At 36.5% G+C, this 22,130-nt stretch overlaps 1 protein-coding gene across 5 annotated transcripts in view; it reads right to left on the reverse strand.

Annotated features, from left to right (window-relative positions):
* Positions 1-22,130, reverse strand: part of LOC110382817 (proton-coupled amino acid transporter-like protein CG1139) — a 42,113-nt gene that overhangs the window by 17,054 nt on the left and 2,929 nt on the right. For 2 of the 5 annotated variants that reach the window (XM_064035172.1, XM_021343518.3), the window contains exon 2: positions 3,973-4,056. In XM_064035172.1, the coding sequence (XP_063891242.1) occupies positions 3,973-4,052 (80 nt within the window). In that variant the 5' untranslated portion in view covers positions 4,053-4,056. Of the gene's footprint in view, positions 1-3,972; positions 4,057-7,257; positions 7,358-17,780; positions 17,926-22,130 lie in introns of those variants that run through there. The other 3 variants (XM_064035171.1, XM_064035174.1, XM_049838570.2) reach the window with 3 other exon arrangements.

Genomic DNA, 22,130 nt, shown 5'->3' on the forward strand with positions numbered 1-22,130 from the left:
GCGGTCCAAAGGGGTGCCAGAAGTCTATGTTGACATTATCCGAGACATGTACCGGGATTCCGATTCAGTGGTTCGGACCGCTGTTGGTGACACTACACCCTTCCCTGTTACCGTTGGAGTACACCAGGGCTCCGTCCTTAGCCCGTTTCTGTTCAGCGTGATACTGGACTCATTGTCCGAAAGCATCCGAGATGCGCATGAGCAGCCCCCGTGGTTGCTCATGTATGCTGACGACATCGCGCTGGCAGACGCGGACAAGGGACGGTTGGTGCAACGTGTTAACATGTGGAAGGAGTCACTCGAGAACGGCGGTTTGCAGCTGCATGTGGGGAAGACTGAGTACGTGGCCTGCAACTCGACAGATCCCACCTCCGTCTGCATAGACGGTAATATGGTCGAGCAGACGGACCAGGTCAGGTACTTGGGATCTGTCCTTCACGCGTCTGGTGGCATCGATTGCGACGTCAGGGCACGAATTTCGGCGGCATGGGCCAAGTGGCGTGAGGTGTCTGGTGTCATTTGTGACCCTAAAATGCCGGTTAAGCTGAAGGGACAGGTCTATAAATCCATCATTAGGCCTGTCCTTTTGTATGGCAGTGAAGCGTGGCCTGTGCTTGAGCGGCACAAGCAGGATCTGCGGGTCACGGAGATGAAAATGCTGCGCTGGATGTGTGGAGTTACGCGGAAGGACCGCGTTAGGAACTCGCGCATCCGCGGCAGCCTTCATGTCCGTGACATTGCAGACAAACTGCAAGAGTGTCGCTTACGCTGGTACGGACACGTTTTACGGAAACCGGCCACTTACGTGGGGAACAAATGTCTAGCCATGGCGCCTCCGCCCGGCCGGGGCAGACTGGGTAGACCCAGGAAATGCTGGCTTGACGTCGTAAGGGATGACATGCGTGCCAATAGACTAACCACCAGGGATGCCGAAGACCGAGCGAAGTGGAGGAGAAGAAGCAGGAAAGCGGACCCCGGGCCCGGAAGGGCAACCGGGACAACGCTAGGATGATGATGATGATGAAAAATCACATAAGTAATACTGAAACCTGAAATCGTGTTCTTCTGAACATGTGTTTATAACCCGTCATGGTATGAATAAACTAGCGAAGTTTAAAAGCGCGGCTAGAAATTATATTTTTCGCTGTTGGTATGCACGATCCCATGTGAATGTTGTAGCATCATAAATGCAATTTTTCTATCGTGCATCACAATGATCATAATTATTGAGATTTCAGTACTTTGGTGCATAGCCGTGGGAATTCGTAAAAGGGTAATTTTAGTGGTATATTGTTAGTGGCAATCATACTATTTTAATTTCAATTGCGACTTGTTATAAAACTTATAATAGAATTGATTACTTAAGTTCTTAAGTTAGGTAAGTTATTAAGTTAGGTATAACTAAATGCGAAATTATCAAGGTTATCCATGAGGTAAATCTAAGTTTTAATTCATTGGATACTTATGCGGATGTTTCTACAATATTCATAGCGTATGTTCACAAACATACAGAAATGATGTATCTATAAAAAAAAAACCGTGAAATACTCCTAAAGATCCTTGAATACTTACAACAATGTATAACTGCGTCACACTACCTGACTACGAGTTACAAAGAAAATCATTAAGTTCCTGGTAAACATAAAACTCAACGCAATCATCAGAGCGTTGTTATTTCGTGACTTTGTAAATGCCTTAAAAATTACTCTATGTATAAATAAACATTTCCATTAAGTTACGGTGATAAAAAACCCTCATTAAATGACTGATATCGTCGTAGGCTTTGCTAGTCCCAAGCTGAGGTCAACGACCTAGGATGCTGGAGGCCAAACTTGTGTTGGTCACCCTTCTAATACCGAATCAGAAGTTGAACATACTTCACGATAAATTATAAATAAAGACCGAAAATAATTTATTTAACTACATTGACGTAAGTACTTTTTTCAGAATCTAGAACAAAATACGTCAAAGCGAAAAATCTTAATTTTTCTTGCCTGATTTCATGACTATATGGAAATGCATTTTTTTAACTTACGCATTTACATAACTCGAAATACCTGAGCCTAGACTTTTCACACCACGAAAAGCATTCAGTCCATACATCTGGTTTCCACTATTAAGACTTGTGTTTTTTTTCCATGTCACTATCAGTATAAGATATTATGAGTTTGCATAAATTCGTTCAAACACTCGACACCTTCGGTCCACGAGCTGACATTTGCATCAAATTCTAAAGCTCATTTAATCCGCTCCTACGTACACCACGAAGGGTTGATACGTGACCGCTACACAATGCTTGTCCATCTACATACACACAAGTGCTTACATCAGTAGGCATGTGGGGGTGACACGTGCAACCAGCATTCAATGCAGAATATCATTGATTGTCAAGATCAATGTTGCGAGAACCACAATGGGAGCCGTTTATCTAATAAGAGATGTAACTTATATGTATGTTGTCGGTACGTGCTGCACTTACGACAACCCGTGTTGGCGTCCTGTATTGAATTATCCTCCTATCTCCCCCGCAGTAGGCAGAACACAGATGTATCTACTTGTGTTTCGCAATTCTATCAGTTTTAAGTATGTAGAAAGATTTTGAAAACCATTGGTCACGCTAAGAATTTGAGTAACTTCTATCACTATATTTAAGTAAGTTTATAAGACAATCCATAGACTTGACTTTCAGCGAGACACAATTAAGTACAATATTTTTATTACATCCCCATTTTTTTTTCTCGGGAATTTATGAGAGCTATATGTAACCGCAGCAAGCACATCATAACATAGACCAAAAAAATGATGATCTCCCACCAGCATAGCGATAAATTTCCTGATAGCTATAATATAAGAGTCATTAACTCGAGTTAGGTAGGTACTAGGGAATGCAATCCCGACTCGAGATTGCAAATTCGGGATCCCGCGGGATTAGAAATATCAATCCCGCGGGATCCCGGAATTTTCGGGATCCCGTCTTATTAAAAAAAAAATTGAATTCAGATGACTGAAAAAGCTAATAACTGCTTGTTTGTGATAGTGAGGTTAATTAAAATAACATATTACTCGAAAGAAAATAAAAACCTTTATTCTTTAATCTTACCAACTAAATAATAATCAGGTTGTAAGGAAATTAACGTAGGTAAATTAGGTAATCAAAACAATAAGCTTATTTCAAGGGAATTAGGAAAAAGTGATTTTGAAAATGACTCCTTAAAAAACAAATCGTATTAATAGATTCATCTGCTAAACGGCATCTAATGTCCGTTGCAATGTACCCCGCTGCTGAGAATGCCCTCTTCGACTCAACGCTGGTTGGCAACAGCGTGGCGAAGCAATTATATGTATGCTAACTGCAAAAATCGCCCCCTTGTTCCTCCACACTCAAACAAATCCATTTCTTTTTAATGGTAGATTCTAATTTGTCTAAGGTCGTGGACGTGGATATGGTTGTGTGTGTGTTGCGTCGCTGACCACTGCCGCCCAATCCCGTCAATCTCGAACGGGATCTCGTCATATGATGCGTCGGGATTGATCCCGAAAAATTACACGAGATCTCGCGAGATCGGGATCCCGCGGGATCGGGATTGCATTCCCTAGTAGGTACTTTGAGGACATTAATGCACGTCACGTCAACATTGTGTGATGAGGTCAAGCCTGGCGAATAAAATATCGTATTGATATAAAACTCATTCATTTCAGCGGTTCCATTCTCTCCCGAGCAATCTACTTTCTGCACTCTGATAAAAAGTAGCCTATAAGGTAAGCGTCTACAGGATCAATTTAAATGCCAAAATTTCGCCGTTTCACGATGAAACATTAAACAAACGCACTCCCGATTCATAATTACATACTTAGATGTTCCCCGCGGTTTCCACCCCCGTATAAAAAGCAGCCTATGTCCTTTCTCGGACTATAGACTATCTGTGTACTCATTTTAATCAGTTCTGACTTATTAGAAGGGATTTCACTTACTTGATCTCATGAATGTCGGACACAACGCTGCCACTTATGTGAGTAATATTAATTTCGTGCTGCATCTTTTTGTCTACCATTTTTCTGAAACAAACGAAAAACATTGCAATTAACATTCTAAAAGTGTATAATATATAAAACTGCGCATTGAATACTTATTCGCCTAGCTTTTATTTCTTCGCTAGGCTTAATTTTCAGTTTTCATCCTTACTACATGAATTATCCTGTACAGAAAAATTCGCAAAGCGTATGAGAAATCGCCATTGTGCATTATGTACCGAATTCGCTGAAATACCTGATCGTTGTTACATTGTACTTGAAGTCATCTGCATACGGATTTATGAGCCCAAATCAACTATCTACCGACTAAAATTTTGTGGTGTGCGCGCGGTCTTAATCTAACATATTCATCGAATATTCTTATATTAAGCAAGTCAAGAAAATAACAGTAATTCATACTATGTCGCTATCTCACTTAACGTAACGTTACAAGTACTCTTAGTACAAAAACATTAAATACATCGTGTTTTTAAATCATAAACAGTAGATCAGGAAAATAAACATTGTAAGCCGACCGTAGTGTGAACATAAGAAGATATCGTTAATACCTTTATTTTGACTAAAATGTGTGAAATGTCTGATGGAGGCCTTTTATGCTTATTCATGTTCACGTGTTTATTAAACGTTTTTTGATAATCTACAAAAAGATGTAGTGCGATTATTAGGTTCATGCATACAGTTTGTACATTCCTATAAAACCTTTGCATTTTATGTAAAAAAAAGGAAACATGTTTTTCATGGTTTGTGAAAAGGATCACAAAATTGCAAAAAACAGCTGGTTAAAATTAAATGGCCTGGGTAAGTGCTAGACGAACCTGAAAAGTATCATTAAAAATTACTGTCTGTCTATCGATGGAACTGTCATTAAAAAATCGCTTACGATATTTTAACTACAATTTTGTTAGAGATAATTTGTAATAGTTATTTAAAGTTTATTAATTAAAAGAGCTTAAGTTTAACAAAAGTTCTTATTTAATATTGATGGATAGTTGAGCATTATTGTGCAAAGTTAAAGTCAATACGTACCAACAAGTCCAACACATCAAATTGATTTGAAAAGGATTGACAGCATACTACAGCTGAGATCTTCGTTACAAAGTTATTTTATCAGCTGATAACACTTCTAAGATAAACAGCTGACATTCGGTCCGTATGTTAAAGATCGTAGATTCATTGAAATACCAAATTTTCGTATCGAACTAATGATAGGTCATTCGTTTTTCTCTCTACGAGCTGGACCCAAGTACTGGCTGTATATTCGAAAATTCGCTTATAACCCGTTACATACAGAAAAGAACCTCAATAGTCCCAAATAGATACACAAACGTCTGAATAAATGTTAGGGAAAACGAAATACCTAACTACCTCTTTTTGAGGTGGAAAATCGTCAGAGGGATGTCAGACTTTTACTCCATAAAACTTTTAGAGTCCTTTATGTACGCGACAACTCTTTCTTACTATTCTGCAGCCCAAATACCTGAACTTATACTATATGTAGGTACTTATTGCGCGTATATGCACAGGCAACACCGCAGCATGAGATCAGAGTTTCTCTTATATCTTTACTGATAATACTAGTGACAGTGAGATTTCTTTTCACTTCCCAGTTTGAACAAAAGCGATGTTTATTTTTCTTGATAAAACTTTACGCACTTACTTGCAGACGTTTTGCGTCATTTGCGATTACATTTTAGGCTTATTTTTCACTATCTACGAGTGTTTCAAGTCGTGGATAACACGTGGAGAATCCCGAATTAGGATGAATTGAGATATCCATGCATTGATCACGGCACTTTCACCCTAGTGGATTTTCCGTTCGGTTTTTTAAGGGCGACAAAAGTCCTATAGCGCGGTTGCACATATCGTCGGTGACCCAGTAGTTATCAAAAGTTTGCGCGTTTCCCGACACCGCCCGCCCGTTCGAACAGGTCGGAAAAAACCCAGCTGAAAATCAACGAGTGTGAAAGCGCTGTAAGAAAATGACAGTAAAATACATCGAAATATTTCGACACATTGAACTGAGTGTAGTGCACACTTAAGTTTAGGTATGTAGTCGTGTCGTCGTGAATATTTAAGAAGGTTTGGCTTTGTGTGCTTTTGTTTAATTTCTACGACCTGACCACGAAATTAAGACAGGAGCTATAAAATATAATTGAGTTGCTTCGACTTTTAGAGCAACCAGTATAGCTATATTATGCAGTGTTTATTAGTCGACATATTTTGTGGTAACTAACTTATTTATAGGTCTATCAGTACAAATAATTAACATTAACCCGTGAACTACTAGAAAACCGAATATTACAAATATTTACCGGTAAAACCATTGGAAACATTACCACCAAACATCAATTATTAAGGTAAATATTTTCTGTGGCAATTATCGGTTTCCTCCATAACAAGCTTCCATGCTAAGGCCAACGCTGTCTTATTGTTAAGAAAAAATAGAGAAATAATGTGACATTACAATGACAAAATAATAGGAAAATAGAAAAATACATATATAATGAAGTGTTATTTAAGTGGACAGACACAAAAGGGAATAAACAATGACCACAGAGCGACAGCATTGTGGTGTCTGACTGCAGTAGTTTGTCATTCCATATGATGAATGATGATCTATTGGCGTAACATATTGTGTACTCACATAGTAATTGTTTAATTCTCACCAATTAGTTTCCTAAGTAAATTAGTTTACGTAATTTAATAATAGCATAATGTTGAACAATACACAACCTAATATTTTCGAAGTTAAGTATAAACATAAGTATTAGATATGAAATTGAAACGGTTCATAAAATCAATTGATACCTATGAACTTTGCTTTACCTATAGTTCGCACGGTCTTAGGTGACAAATCACTAAATAATCGGTTAATTAATTTCGTTAAACGGTATAATAATTAACTTCGTATGCCAATGCATATTTTTACCACTTCTGGGAAATAGTTATTTACAAATTTAATTAAAATATAGGTAATTGGACTGCGTTTGTATGTAACTAACTGACTGTAAACGAAGATGAACCGAAACGGCCAAGTTCGAGTCGGACTCTACCGCAGAAAGTTTCGCACGATGCCAAATAATTCTACTTTCAGATAAATATATAGGAATCAAATAATATTACTTTACCTAGTTGTAAAAAAATCGTATTTGGATAAAGTATATCCCTTATTTAACGAACGCAAGCGTTATTTACAACTATCACTTTAAATGGAAAAATTCTTACCGTGTGGCTATCTCAGCTTCATGTTACAAGGAAACTCAAAGTCTGACTGACTGTGACTGAAGTGATAGCCTGACGGTTCATTCAAACATTTACGTCATTCTATCAGCTACCTTACACCAAAACAACTAAAACAATCTTTCGTTTATCTGGCCATGTGTATGCCTATATCTACTTGAGATAATCACGATTGTGTAATCACAGTTAGATGTCCTCACTCGATGACAACTGTGCACCAAGTACAGTATGGAAGGTAAGTTAATAACTATAGTTAAGTATCTACCCACAGTTATTGATGCCCGTTTTCACCAACAATCTCTTAACGTATCCCTAAGTAAGTGTCACTTAGAATAATTGCTCCCCCAATAATAAAGGTTATAAAGGACACTTATGCCCATTTTCACCAACAAATACGTAAATTTAATGAACCCCTAAGAGTATTTAGGGAACACTTAATACGAATTTCATTTTCACCAAAGTTTAAGTGTCCTTTATTATTGGGAATGCCCTTACACTAAGTGACACTTAGTTAGGGAAACGTTAAGATATTGTTGGTGAAAACGGGCATTAAATTTTGGTGAAAACGAAATTCGTATAAGGCGTTCCCTAAATGCTCTTAGGGGATCCCTAAATTTAGGTATTTGTTGGTGAAAAAGGGCATGAGTTAACCGTATCAATGAGAAAATATATGTTACTAGCTTCTGCCCGCGACTTCGTACGCGGATCCTGTCCCTTATGCCAGCGACTACGGGGTCAGCAAAATCAAAGATCTGAATCGTCTGATATTGAATTTTAAGGGCCCGTTGACTTGAAAACAACGGGATACGCAAAGCCATTAGAAACGTTCCATATATTTAATTTTTGTACTTCAACGGCAAAAGCAAAGCAGACTAAACAAAACGCTGAGAACTGAACCGCAATAGACGCGACCATAGGGATAAAAGTAGTGATTCTAATTAGTCCGCATTTAAGTTGTGTGTGGCAAAAATATTACACATATTATTACGTTAAAAAACATTAAATGTTACTGAGATGACAAGGTCGTGATGACTTAGTTTAAGTCGTGGTGGTTTAGTGGGTAGAGAACCAATCTCTCAAGTATGAGCGTACGTCTTTGATGCCAGGTCTGGCAAGTACCTGCCAATGCAACTTTTTTAAGTTCGTATGTACCTACTTTCTACGTATATTTTGGATACCAATGACCGTTATTTGGAGGGCATGTTAAACTGTAGGTTCCGGCTGTCATTGAACATTCTTGGCAGTCGTTATGGGTAGTCAGAAGCCAGTAAGTCTGACCAGTTTTACCAAGGGGTGTTGGGTTGAGCGGGTAACCGGGTTGTGGAGGTCAGATAGGCAGTCGCTCCTTGTAAAACACTGTATGTAAAATTTGTACTAAGCAGTGACTTAACACAAAATTCAAGCGTGTTATATCTTCGTTATTATTTGTTTGTGAGAAGGAGAAAAGAAAAAATGCGTGTCCATTATTTTAGGGTTATCTAAAAGACGGACTATTTACTTTTTTTTGATTCACCATACCTATTTCTTTTATTAACATTTGTTTCTATACATTTCAAGTGTAGTACTGCTCTTGAAGTTCCACATCAGGTGTTCCAGATCTTCGATGTATATACGTCAATAGAGAGTGCTTATCAGATTGAACAACTTTTGCTAAAACGTCACACCTCTATGCTATAGTCTAGCTGGGCCCCTGGAATTCCACATCAGGTGTTTTAGATCTTCAATTTGTATAAGTCAATAAAAAGTGCTCATCAAATTGAACAACTTTTGCTAAAACGTCATACCTGTATATGGTACAGAGAAGCTGGGCTCTTGGGGTTCCACATCAGGTATTCCAGATCTTAAAATTTGTTATCTCAGCTGAAAATGCTCATCACATGAAACAATTTTTGCTATGGCACCATTTTTGTATCTCTTATAGTTTTGTTGGTCTGTTGGTGTTCTGCATCAGGTCTTCAAGTTTCGAAGATAAATTATAGCCTTTATGTTGACCAGGCTTAATACTGATACAACAAAGAAAAAATCATTGAAATCCGTCCAGTAGTTCCGAAGATTAGCGTGTACAAACAAACAGACATACAGACATACAGACAGAATTTTTTTTTTTGGATTTGTGCTCCATTACTGTTTCTAAACCCCACCCAATTATTATTTTTTTAATATATTCAATGTACAGACACAGTTTTTTTACAGATTTATTATATGTATATAGATTTTATGGGAATAATTTGCTTATACTGAATGGTTTAGCAAGCGAGAGCGACCGGCGTCGAACATAGTAACACATTTCCTGAACTTGCATTATGCATGCATTTATGCTTGATTGAATCTTTCTTCGCAACAATCGTCTCACGATCATTGTGCCTGGGTGTCACTGCACTGCAAGTGTTGCCCGCTGCATGATCAAATAATTGGGTCACTATCGCAATAAGGTCACTTTGTGCACTGATTGCCTAGATTCTTTGAGAATCGAACATTCTAGACCAGACAAGTTGGGTCAAGGTTTCCTATTAGTCCTGGCAAGGCTGCGGGATTGTTCGAAAGAGTTACATGCTACATATGTAAAGGGCTTAAGAAGGTACTTGGTGGGTTTTAGTCAGGAACAGACTGACTCTCCCTCACGGTGCACCCACAGTGAGAAGGTGCGGTAGGGGGTCGTATGTTGATTTCCTACCAAAAAAGGGGGTGGCCTAATAGTTCAAATTATGTGTTGCGAAAGAGTGGTGTAACTAAGCAGTCAATGTCAAAAAGTATTGATATTTTTTTACGAAAAGCCAGCAAGAATAGAGGTATAGAGTTATCCCTAACTGCAAATTTTGAGGAAAATGTAAAACGCAGCCTACTAACTACCTAACTGCCTTAGTGCTCTGACGCAAATCGGAGACAGTGTTATTATTTTCTATTATTTTTTAAATTATTTTCGTTTACCCTAACACCGGGAAAACAAACTTTTTCCTTCTCAACGTCGTGTCACCGACGATTCCGACAGATTTTCTGTAAAACTAAATCGCTTTGGTACGTAGTGGTAAATAGGTAAGGCATAACAAGTTAAATTCGAATAAACAACCTTATTCAAAACAGTATTTACTCTAAATCAGGAAATTTTAATTCAATTTCCAGAAAACATTTAGTACGCAAACCTACTTTCATTTTAATAATATATCCTATTTATACATATTTTACATAACCTACCTAGTCTTTATATTTACAAAAATAATAAGAAAAAGAAAATATTAAAAATCTTTGCGTCAAAAAACGTCAGCGGGGATCGTGCCCAAAAGGCTGGCTGCATTGCCACGCTGAATGGCAAAAATGGCACTTTTTTAATTTTAAAGATCTAAAAATGTGGTATGCAACGTGAATGGAAATGGGCATTTCCAGGTGCACAATTTGAATAGTCACTATCAACTTCAGATGTTAAGATTAAGTCCCTTATGAGATATTAACATGATGATTTGAAAATACAATGATAAGTACGAATACTGTTGTCAATGGTTTGCGAAAAAGAATTCAACTTAATAGATTATCTTGACTTAAAATCTTAAAAGATACTGATAAGCATTAAATGGAAAATAACCTACTTACCTATTTATTTATTTAAGCCAAGTGAATATAACTGATGTCATAATTTTTAAGCAAATATGTGTTGCGTCTTATGAGCATACTTTAGAAAAATATCGCATACTCCTTTTTAATGAATTGAGTAATGGTATTTTTGAAGTTGGTTATTGTTTGTTTTGTTAACACATAACGAAGGTGCCTATGATGGTGCTGGTGACCATATAATTTTGGCACGAGGAAATGGACAATTTAGCTATGTAAACATGCAAATGAGAATATAATGATATCTTCATTACATTTAAGTATAATGTTCAATACATAATATCCGCACATGTGGGTTTTTACACACGTGTAACCCCAACAAAATGTAGGTACAAATGAAATTTCAAGTCGACTTGAGTTTTTTGATAGGTACGTATTGTTTAATCACGATCTTTGAAGCTAATTATTAAAGTATCTCTATGCGTATGAGCTATCCGCTTGCAAGGATTTGTTAACAACGAGCCGAAAGCATTCTTCCTTAGTTGCAGTTAATTAATTCCCACGGGAAAGTAAACGGATTAAATAACTCAGAGCTAGGTATCATAATGTGCTTACTTATTATGAAATAGGTACTTACACAAGTTGGTGCAGAAGATTAAAAGCAAAAGTCATAACAACTCGTCTGTATTTCTTCAAAGGGTTAATTGGAGATGAACCTCCTTTAATTTCGGTCCTTGGTATCTACTAAACCGTTCTGATTATTTTTAAGGAAGATGATATATTCCAGGAAATGGATGTATCATCCATTATCTGACCAACTGATTTCATCTTCCTTTCCTCTTAACGATAAGATATCAAGCCTTGAACATTATTATGATTTGATTAGACTTTGACTAAAAATTCCATGATTCATAACTATCTATATGTAAATGATAAAAACTCTAGTAAATTTCACATCTTTTTCAGATTGCGATCATTAATGATTGACAGATGTGTGATATTGATCTTTCCACGTTGTGTACAAGTTTCGGTGACTGATAGGAATTGTATGTACTCAGATTGATACGTATGATAGCTTTGATCATCTTCTTTTACGACAATAACAAACAATGGCGCCAAGGCCTCTTCTCATAGCAGAGGACACGAGTACAGAAAACCACGTGTATGTAATCGTTTCAGCGGTTTTCTTTGTAAAGAAAACTGGCCTGTAATGTTGTCTCTCAACGATTCGAGATAACCTTTGAGAGCACATAGGTACTTAGATTTATTATCAAATGGAAAAAAAACTTCAGCTTATTGTTTTCCTCGAAAGTAAAGTAGTAGTCGTGGTGGCCTAGTGGGTAAAGGACCAACCTCTCAAGTATGAGGGCGCGTGTTCGATCCCAGGTCGGGCATGTACCAATGCAACTTTTCTAAGTTTGTATGTACTTTCTAAGTATATCTTAGACAACATTGGCTGTGTTTCGGATGGCACGTTAAACTGTAGGTCCCGGCTGTCATTGAACATCCTTGGCAGTCGTTACGGGTAGTCAGAAGCCAGTAAGTCTGACACCAGTCTAACCAAGGGGTATCGGGTTGCCCGGGTAACTGGGTTGAGGAGGTCAGATAGGCAGTCGCTTCTTGTAAAGCACTGGTACTCAGCTGAATCCGGTTAGACTGGAAGCCGACCCCAACATGATTGGGAAAAGGCTCGGAGGGTGATGTTTTCCTCGAAAAGCGGAATTGGGTCACCATAACATTAGCTGTGCATCTGAACACTGAACTTAGAATTTGATTAAAAACCCTTTACCAAAGTCAGCCCCGGATCTAGGGGGGGGCAAGCCGGGGCCTATGCCCCGGGCGGCAAATTCAGGGGGCGGCAAAATCAGGCGGCTGTCAAATTCACAATTCACAGACCAATGGACCACTCATCATTTATTTAACCTACATATATAGTTAGTCTTAACCTATGGTGCAGGGTGTGTGAATAAACCGGGCGCCTCGCGAAATCTCAGGGGCGCCGCGGGACGCCCCACCACCAGAAAATTTCGAAAAAATTACACCCGTTTGATAAGGAAGTTCCACATTGTATCATGATGCTGACAAAAAAAGTCGCCTTCGCTTTGTTTGATTGATTATTTTTCACTTTTAACATTTTCCAACTGTTCGCGACAGACGCATCCGTGCGCCGCGAGTGCAAAATCATAATGCCTGAGTGTTCGTGTATGCGCGTTACTATTTATACTCTAACAATTTTGTGATGAGGGTAATGAGCAAAAAGTGCCGTGAGCCGCGCCAAGGTATGTTTTTACGTGCACCCTCCTTCTAAATAGTTATAGAATTGTGTTCAGATTTTGATAGTGATTTAATCTGTAAATTATAGTGTTTTTTGATAGCAAATTGTAATAGTTTTATAGTGGTAACCTTAACCTACATAATTGTGTATAATAAACATAATAGTTCTGCCGTTTAAGGCCTGATTTGCCTATGTAAACATTTCTCGATAGTAAAAATCCTAGACTTTCATTAGTGAAATAGTGTTTAACTGAAAGCCTAGGTCTCAGTATATAGAAAATAACTTACTGTAAAGGAATATTGTTAATAGTTTAAGTTATAGAACAATAAATAATGTCTGTGTTTTGACTTTCATTTTCACATGCAAATTAACAATACTAGGGCTTAGGTCACATTGTTAGGATTACTATCGCCAGATAGCCCATGAAATGCCCTAACACACACTGCCTTCCGTATCGAGATAACCCCCATAGTATTATTATGTGATATTCTTGTTTCTGATATTCCTGTTTCTCGCCACATCGTAAATACAGTCCACTCGCCCAGACGTCCACGAACCAGCGACCGACGGGGCGTCAACGTCTCGAAGCCACCCATAGTACCTGCTTCTGAGCTACGTCCGTCCCGCACACCAACTAAGTGAAAAAAATTCTCGCTCGCTACGCTCGCGGCTAAATGACATTATATGTACTGTATTTCTGATTGTTTCTTTTTTACAATGTCTGTTGTTTTACAATGTCCTTAATCAGGTACTTTTGTGTCGTAGGCTCAAAAATTTTCGCGCTCGCTTCGCTCGCGCAATTTTAAATAGCATGCATTGCCTTGATAGCTTCATAAGTCAAATGTAGCCAAAAAAAAATTTATGGAGTCCTCAAAAACAAAACATTTTGCGCTTCCGACCGCTTGTTACTTTGAAGCGCTTTTTAAAACTTATTAACATTTTGTGTCGAAAAAATAAAAAATTTGCGCGCTCGCTTCGCTCGCGCATATTTTTACAATTGCATAGATCTATCTGATTTTCATAACTTAAACGTGGCCAACAGTTTGAGCCTACAATGATTTGGAAACATTTTTTTTAGTCCTTTACCTACCAAAAAAGTGACTTGTTCGCACGTTCTTATTTATATTCCTTGTAGCTACTCTAAGTACTTTGATCAATATGCACACACATACATGAGCTAGAGACGGCCCTGTGCCTACGTATTGATAGCTAAAATTATATGGATGATAAAGGAGAAAATAAACATAAGTAGGTATGCGGGGCGGCATTTTTCAGTTTTTGCCCCGCCTAAAAAAAATTTAAGATCCGGGGCTGACCAAAGTATGCATTTACACTAAAAAGATTGATCTTGCCAATATATGTTTCCAATTGCACCTAAGCATTCTATGTTACTTACTAAATCCTTACTAATATTATAAATGTGAAAGTAACTCTGTCTGTCTGTCTGTCTTTTCTTCACGCCTAAACTACTGAACCGATTTGTGTGAAATTTGGTACAGACATAGTTTGGAACTTGAGAAAGGACATAGGATAGTTTTTATTACAAGAAATATAAAAATTAAAAATAAAATTTATTCCGGACATATAGCGCCATCTATTGGTCAATCCAAAAATCTGCTGGAAGTCACAATTCCACGCGAACGAAGTTGCGGGCGGAAGCTAGTAAGTACACAAATATGTAGAAAATATCATGGGGAGATCACAGCGGCTTTTGGGTAGAAACACCTGCGTCTCAATTACCGGTGTAGGTACTCCTTCGAAGTTTTATGTAGATTTTAAGTAGTTTAGGTTCAAAAAGAGACCTGAACTTAAAAGTGTGAAATCGCCAAATGTTCTTTCATTGGATCAATTATTTTTTTAATGATGGATTTGATTTGAATGATTGATTTAGTTTGCTTTTTAAATTGTTTTTGTACTGTGCCAATAAAATCATTTTCCTTTCTCTATCCGTAAAAAGGGTCAGTTCGGTATTTTTATGACGCAGTACCTCATGTTATGTGATGTTTGAGTCAGCGTTATTCCTACTAATAAGCATTATCTAATCGGCGATGTGAGAGGCGACGCGCCGTCGTGGGCGGGCAGCTCTCGGCGTCCATTCAAAGATGGTTTTGCCTGGACTCCTTTCGGGATATTTTATAGCTTCCAGTTTCATAAGTTTGCGATTGTATGGAAGTATGAATATACATAGGTATATGTATAACGATAAAATGAAAGCCAGGCAAACTGAAGTTAAACTAATATACAGTTACCTACCTAAGCAAGCTTATTATTTATTCTCAAAAAGTTGGGTATGATAAATATCAGGTTTAATTCTTTGCTTAATCAGTAATAATCATAAATATTAGAATTAATTAACGCACGATGGAACATTTTTGATTCCCCAAAGCACTAGGTAGTGGTAGGTTATTTTTCGTCTGGATTTAATTTGATTCGATTCCGTTTGTAGATACGAAGGCAACGCTTGCCGAAAAAAGAGGGCTACTTCGGTACTTCTTTTATTCTCTTGTAATAAATATAGTGTCGCTATTTACGTAGCTATGACAATACAGAGTGTGTGTATCCGCTACTTAGACTAATTGACAATTTATAAAGCCCAGCAAGTAAACAATTAACCTCGACATGCTTTGTGTAGATATCCCATAGAAACAAGCTCTGACTGCGATTGCATTTTCGCAACGATTCTTCGTGACACCGAGTTGCAATTACCATGTTGTAGATACCTATCTGCCTAGGTGTTCCTAGATATTTTATATTCAATAAAACCTACATTAAACTGTAGACTTTCTTCTGTAGAGATCTTAATCAGCCGTTACGTCCGTCAAATTGGATAGTCCATACTCTTAATTTTGCAAACTTAATCGTTATAACATTGTATGGATAAAGTACAATTTCTCCTATTTCTTTAGGTATCATATTGTGTGTAGTACTTACATATTTTCTGCAATATGATTGAGAGTATGAGTACCTACCTAATTGCATTGTAGGGGTGCTATTAACCGGTACTTAAGTGCTACTAAGAGCCATTCTGAAGGCAACGTTTCGGCAAATCTATGCATAACTGCAAACTACAGCCCTATACTATATAGTACCTACATATCATATACTACAATACCTACGTATCATACACAAGCCGTTTTCCCGCGGTTTCACTCGCTTCCGGTGTCAACTACTGCCCGTACTGGGATAAAATAAAACCTATGTTACTCGGGAAGAGTGTAGCTTTCTAACAAAGTTAAGTATTATAAGAATTGTTTAAATCGTTTCATTAATTTTTGAGTTTATCCATTACAAATTATAGCACAGATTTATGTATATTTAGACCAAGGATTAACTTGTATAATAAGTTAAATCAGAAACGTCATACGATTGTCCCCTAATCGAACGGAAGCAAGGTTAAGACGTGACGTTGCACGCGAAAGACGAGGCTAACAGGTGCCGGTACATTCCGCATACATGTATCATTGATTCAAACAGGTACATTTAATATACATAAATAAATATCTATACTAATATTATAAAGAGGAAACATTTTTTTGTTCAATTATTATTTGTTAGGTTCCGAAACAACTGAACCAGGTTGAAGAATTAAATTCACTGTAACATTATCACTAGGTGTAATGGGTGCATTTATTCTGCTGCGGGAAGCAGTTGTGAACATGTATTTGCTTAAACTGATGATGAAAAGAAAGTGATGCGTTCACGACTTTAAGCTAGACTTATAATTATTGATAGGTAAGTTTTAAATGCATATTAGGTATGGCCCTAGTCTACCTACACGCTCTTGGTGCAACAAAGTGCATAATTCACAGGTTTTATGTTTGTGAGATATTTTTTTAAACAGATTGTCTTGTCAGCAATTTGAGCAGTGGTATTGTTGAAAAAATTTCGTTTCACGGAACCAAATTTTACTAAGACTTAAGTTTTTAGGTCAAGAAATCATTGAAAAGCATATCATATACATATAAGATAGACAATATCCCTAGCAATTTGACACAAAACGTATGCAATCTCGATAAAACCAATGTTGTCCGGTAGCCTTAGGATAGCCACTTGAGCCTATCTCAATGATAAGTACCTATCTAGATAATCCACAATTCAATAAACGCTGTTTAAGATCACAATCGATCATTCTTAGAAATATTTTACTATTTTATTCCATTCAACCATACGTGACAAGCGAATTTTCCTTGTTGATTTGAAGACGAAAAGACCTAGCCTCGGGCTTCTTAATCTCGATTCATTGAAACAATTTTTGACATATAGTTAGGCATTTAGGAATTTTACACAGAGATTACCTTAACCAGGAGAACGGATTTAAAATTGCTGTGATGCGAAGTTTTAGTAGGTCTAGATAAAACTTACGTAGTTAAAGCATGTAGAAATAGAAAGTGGCATATTTATAAAACTAGCTTCTGCCAGCGGTTTTACCCGCATCCTGTGGGAACCTCTGCACGTACCCGGATAAAAAGCCTATAGCCTTCCTCGATAAATGGGCTATCTAACACTAAAAGAATTTTTCAAATCGGACCAGTAGTTTCGGAGATTAGCGCGTTCAAACAAACAAACTCTTCGGTTTTATAATATTAGTATAGATAAAAAAAATATTTTATTTGAAGACTCATTGACCTTACAGTCAAACCATAGTAAGGGTTTTGTGGGACTTAATAATCATAATATAATCTAGACTTACCTTTTTTGTAATTAATAATTAAATAAAAATAAAATAAACAATCGGGACTTAAACGCGATACTGGAATACAAGGTACGATAACTTTTTATTATCCCGACGTTTCGGTCGAATTGCAGCGACCGTGATCACGGGTGGACTGATGACAACTATGTAGTTGTGTATTTCAAAGTGTGTGGGCTACCGGTGTGCTATATGTGCTTTACACAGAACTTTACATGAGGGCAAGGAGTTTCTGACTGTACAAGAAACGGCCTAGGTACTTAACTAGGTACGTGTCCTGTAAATCATGTAAAATATTAACTTGAATACCCTAAATTTTATCTTAGCTTATTTATTTAAATGTATAATTCCATTTCACAGTAATAACATGTACACTTTCAATAAAATATAACTACAAATAACAATTAATATCTATACTAATATTATAAAGAGGTAAAGTAAGTTTGTATGTAGTGGGTAATCTTTGGAACCGCTGGTCGGATTTCCAAAATTCTTTCATTGATAGATAGCTACAATGTTCCTGGGTGCCATAGCCTATACTTTATCCCGGTACGGGCAGTAGTTCCCAGGGACGCGGGCGAAACCGCGGGAAACGGCTAGTTTACTTTAAGAGAAATTACTTGACTTGAATGATACATTGAACCTTATAGAATATGTTTTTTGTAACTCCGAATATACTAAGTGCATACCAAAACGCTTGAGTAAGTTAATGCAGTATGAAGATTGCAGAAGGGTAACGCATAATCATGTTATCAGGTACAAGACATAACCGGTATTATACTCAAAAAGGCAAGACGACGACCCACAAAATTTTTCCTTTAACTTGTAAGTAACCAAGCAAAAGATAAAAATATACCTTTGTCATTTGTTATTGTGAGCTAACTAAATTCGTTGTTTTTATGAGAACATAGCTTTAGTTTAAATTTATATAAATATATGTGCCATTTTTTAAAGAGATTTAATAAATAGCAAAGAGCAAACACTGAATTTATTATAATAGGTTAATAGAAAATTCGTTATTAGCAAAACGTATTACATAAGTATACCTATATTTTAGAGAATCTGTAATATGAAGAAAACTATTGTTGGTAAAAAAGTTAATTCCTAAATTATATCTACTCATAAGCAATAATATAGTATTAAACTGAGAACACTATTTAGATGTATAATTTGTCTGGTTTTCCGTTACTTGTAGGAGTTTTAGAGAGACAAATGTCAATTTATTGAATAATGTCGCTGATCTAGATATCTGTTCTGATTAATTTATTGCAAGACTCAACACTCGAGTGCAGCCTAGTTTGAGGTACCTTTGCGTACTTATCTATCAATACCATTCCCGATATTCTATATCGGGTGTGTCGTACCCAATCACATGAAATTCTATCACATATACATACTTTATGATATTCTATGGCGAACTGTAAAAAAAAATTACCTAATTCATTCAGTGGTCACAGCCACAGGAGTCATTTTTCGTTTTCATAATTTATCTCTGCTTTACACATGATGTGTAAAGTTAGAGTATCGAATGTTTTGACCAGTTGACAGATATCAGTTTTCAAGGGAGAATTTGCATTGTTTGTAATGACTGACTCTTATATGGTGTTCTAATTTTCGCATTTTTTTATTATATTTACTTTTTTTGATTATTTTTACGTATTTTTTATTTGCGCTAATCGACATAATATTAACCAGTATATTAAGGTATTTAAATTAATATGATTAGGTACGACACAATAATGGGCACACTCAGAGACATTTAATGGTTACTTAAGCCGTTCCTTAGTGCAAAATTTCTATGAGAATCTGTCAATAAGGAGTGACTTAAGTAATGCGGGGGTGAGAGATAGAATTTTGACATAAGCCTTATCCTATTTCCTATCTCTAGTAAGCAATACAACAGGTTGATATTATATTGGGAACGCCCTTAAGATGCAACTGATGTCCGCAATTGTTAGCACGGATGACTGATAGTGCCCAAGAACTAATATTATGACAGTTTCTACTTTTGAACATTTATAAGATTGTTCTGTACAGATATCTACATACAAAACTTGTTCTGACACTTCAAATACGTCAAGGAGTTTTTAAGGAAAAAATACAGCTAAATACGACTTGGGATCGTGCAATGCGAATAAAGTCTTACGTGTCTTATTTTTGCTCTAGAGATTTAAATCCCACCCAAGACAAAAATGTGAAAGACTGCCAAGTTCGATAATATGGGAATGCTTCGCCTATAAAAGAAGTGAGATCTGAATAAGTACCAAGTTCCATACACATACCTCAGTTAAAAATAGTTACTTTTTAATGATGTTACTTGGCAAGTTTTCATACACCTTGTTATAATATATAAACCTACTAAACGCAATGAACCAAGTATTTAATTTTCTATTAAAACTTGCCAAGTAACATAATTAAAAAGTAACTATTTTTAACTGAGGTATGTGTATGGAACTTGGTACTTATTCAGATCTCACTTCTTTTATAGGCGAAGCATTCCCATATTATCGAACTTGGCAGTCTTTCACATTTTTGTTTTGGGTGGGATTTCATTTATTTTTGTAAGGTTGTTTATTTAATTTTTTCTTATGATGAAGTTAGTTAGAGAAATGTCTCATTTATACTATCTTTTAGATTTTTTAATATGCACTATGTTTCTTACAAAGAAATGAACTAGATTAACTAAATGGACTAGATTTACCAACTGACTGACATGACATGTTAACATGTATTATGTTCGTGGATCAAAGTTACACATTCGTTATTTTCGAAAGTAATTCACACTTGGCCGTTTTCAGATTTTTACTTTACTTTGACTAAATACAAACCTTTGTACCATTCGAAGATATATTATATAAATATAGATAAATTTAGTTCGTTTTAGTTCCTTAGGGGTATAAATTTACACCGGGTATAAAACACCTTAATTATTTTGAAACCGACTCACACTTGGCCATTTTCAGATTTTTCCCTTTACCTTGACATAAAGACCTACCTCCATGCCAAATTTCAAGTCAATACGACCATTGGAACTGGTCTAGGTTTTTGATGAGTGAGTCAGTCAGTCAGTCAGTCAGTCAGTCAGTCAGTGAGTGTATAGTAAAAATAGCGATTTTCTGACGTCAATATCTCAACACCTACAATAGGTATATTAATGAAATTTTGTATTTTAGATAAGTGAGGGGGGTCTCAACAGATACTAGAAATTTGATATGCGTAAATAAAATAGATTTTGAGTTACAGGGGGGTCGAATTTGGCCCGAAATGGTTCGTGTAATATAACCCACGGCCGGTGTGTCGCTTTTTTTGCTCGAACTTGGCGGACACACTGCCGTGTGTCTAGATAATAAATAAATAAATTATTTATTTTTCCAAAGTAATTATACAGATTAGACATAAGATCATACATATAAATCATCTGATCAAAAGTATGAAAGTTAAATTAAATTATTACTTACTTATTACTCACATATGATACATGTACCATACGTATGGACAACAATATCAAAATAAACGTAAGTTAAATGTTTGACGCCCGATCCCGCGCATATTTTGGGCATCAATTAGCACGAGCGCAGCAACCTCTTCATATTCAATTAAGGAATCTATTTAATTATAAAGTACTGTACCGTTCACGGTGATGTTAGATGTTCGATGAATCTGGAGGGACAATGTTAACCTAATTGCCAATTAAGTTTTCATTGCTGAATAGCATTTTTATTTAGACATCATCATTATCATTACATAATTTGCTGGCTATTTTCCCGCCGTTTCACTAAGGTCCGTGGGAACTACTATGTTACTCGGGGATTATGTAGCTTCAGGAGAGAGAAATAAAGTTATATTATATAATAAGTTTCAGAGTATTCAGAGTGCACAAGCAAAAAATTTACCTCTTTATCATATTGGTATACTTAGCAGTTTATATTACTTCAGTGGTCGATTCTTTTTATTTCTCTATACTTAAGTAAACAATAGCATTCCAAGAGAACATGATTAGCATCGCATTTATTGCGAAACTTATCTATTCAAGTCTATTTTTAGTATTTTAATAAATAATCAGGAAGTAATATAGTTTAGAAGGTTAAATAGGCAGATTAATTAATTTCTGAGCGACAAGTTTAAAATGAATTTAATTAAGTTTCCTAGTTTTTGCGCAATATAACCTAGCTACGTAGCGCGTAGGTAACTAAGTAGGCACGAAGCTATGTAGGTACTTAATGGATTCTACGGTAATTATTTTAACTATCTTCCAAGTTATGAAAATTGGCAGCTGTCTGTATGTATTCCTGATGACAGTACATACAGACAGATATGGTGTTTGTTGTCGAACTGATCTGATGATAGACC

The sequence above is a fragment of the Helicoverpa armigera genome, chromosome 1, assembly GCF_030705265.1.
Source record: "Helicoverpa armigera isolate CAAS_96S chromosome 1, ASM3070526v1, whole genome shotgun sequence".
NCBI classification, from domain to species: domain Eukaryota; kingdom Metazoa; phylum Arthropoda; class Insecta; order Lepidoptera; family Noctuidae; genus Helicoverpa; species Helicoverpa armigera.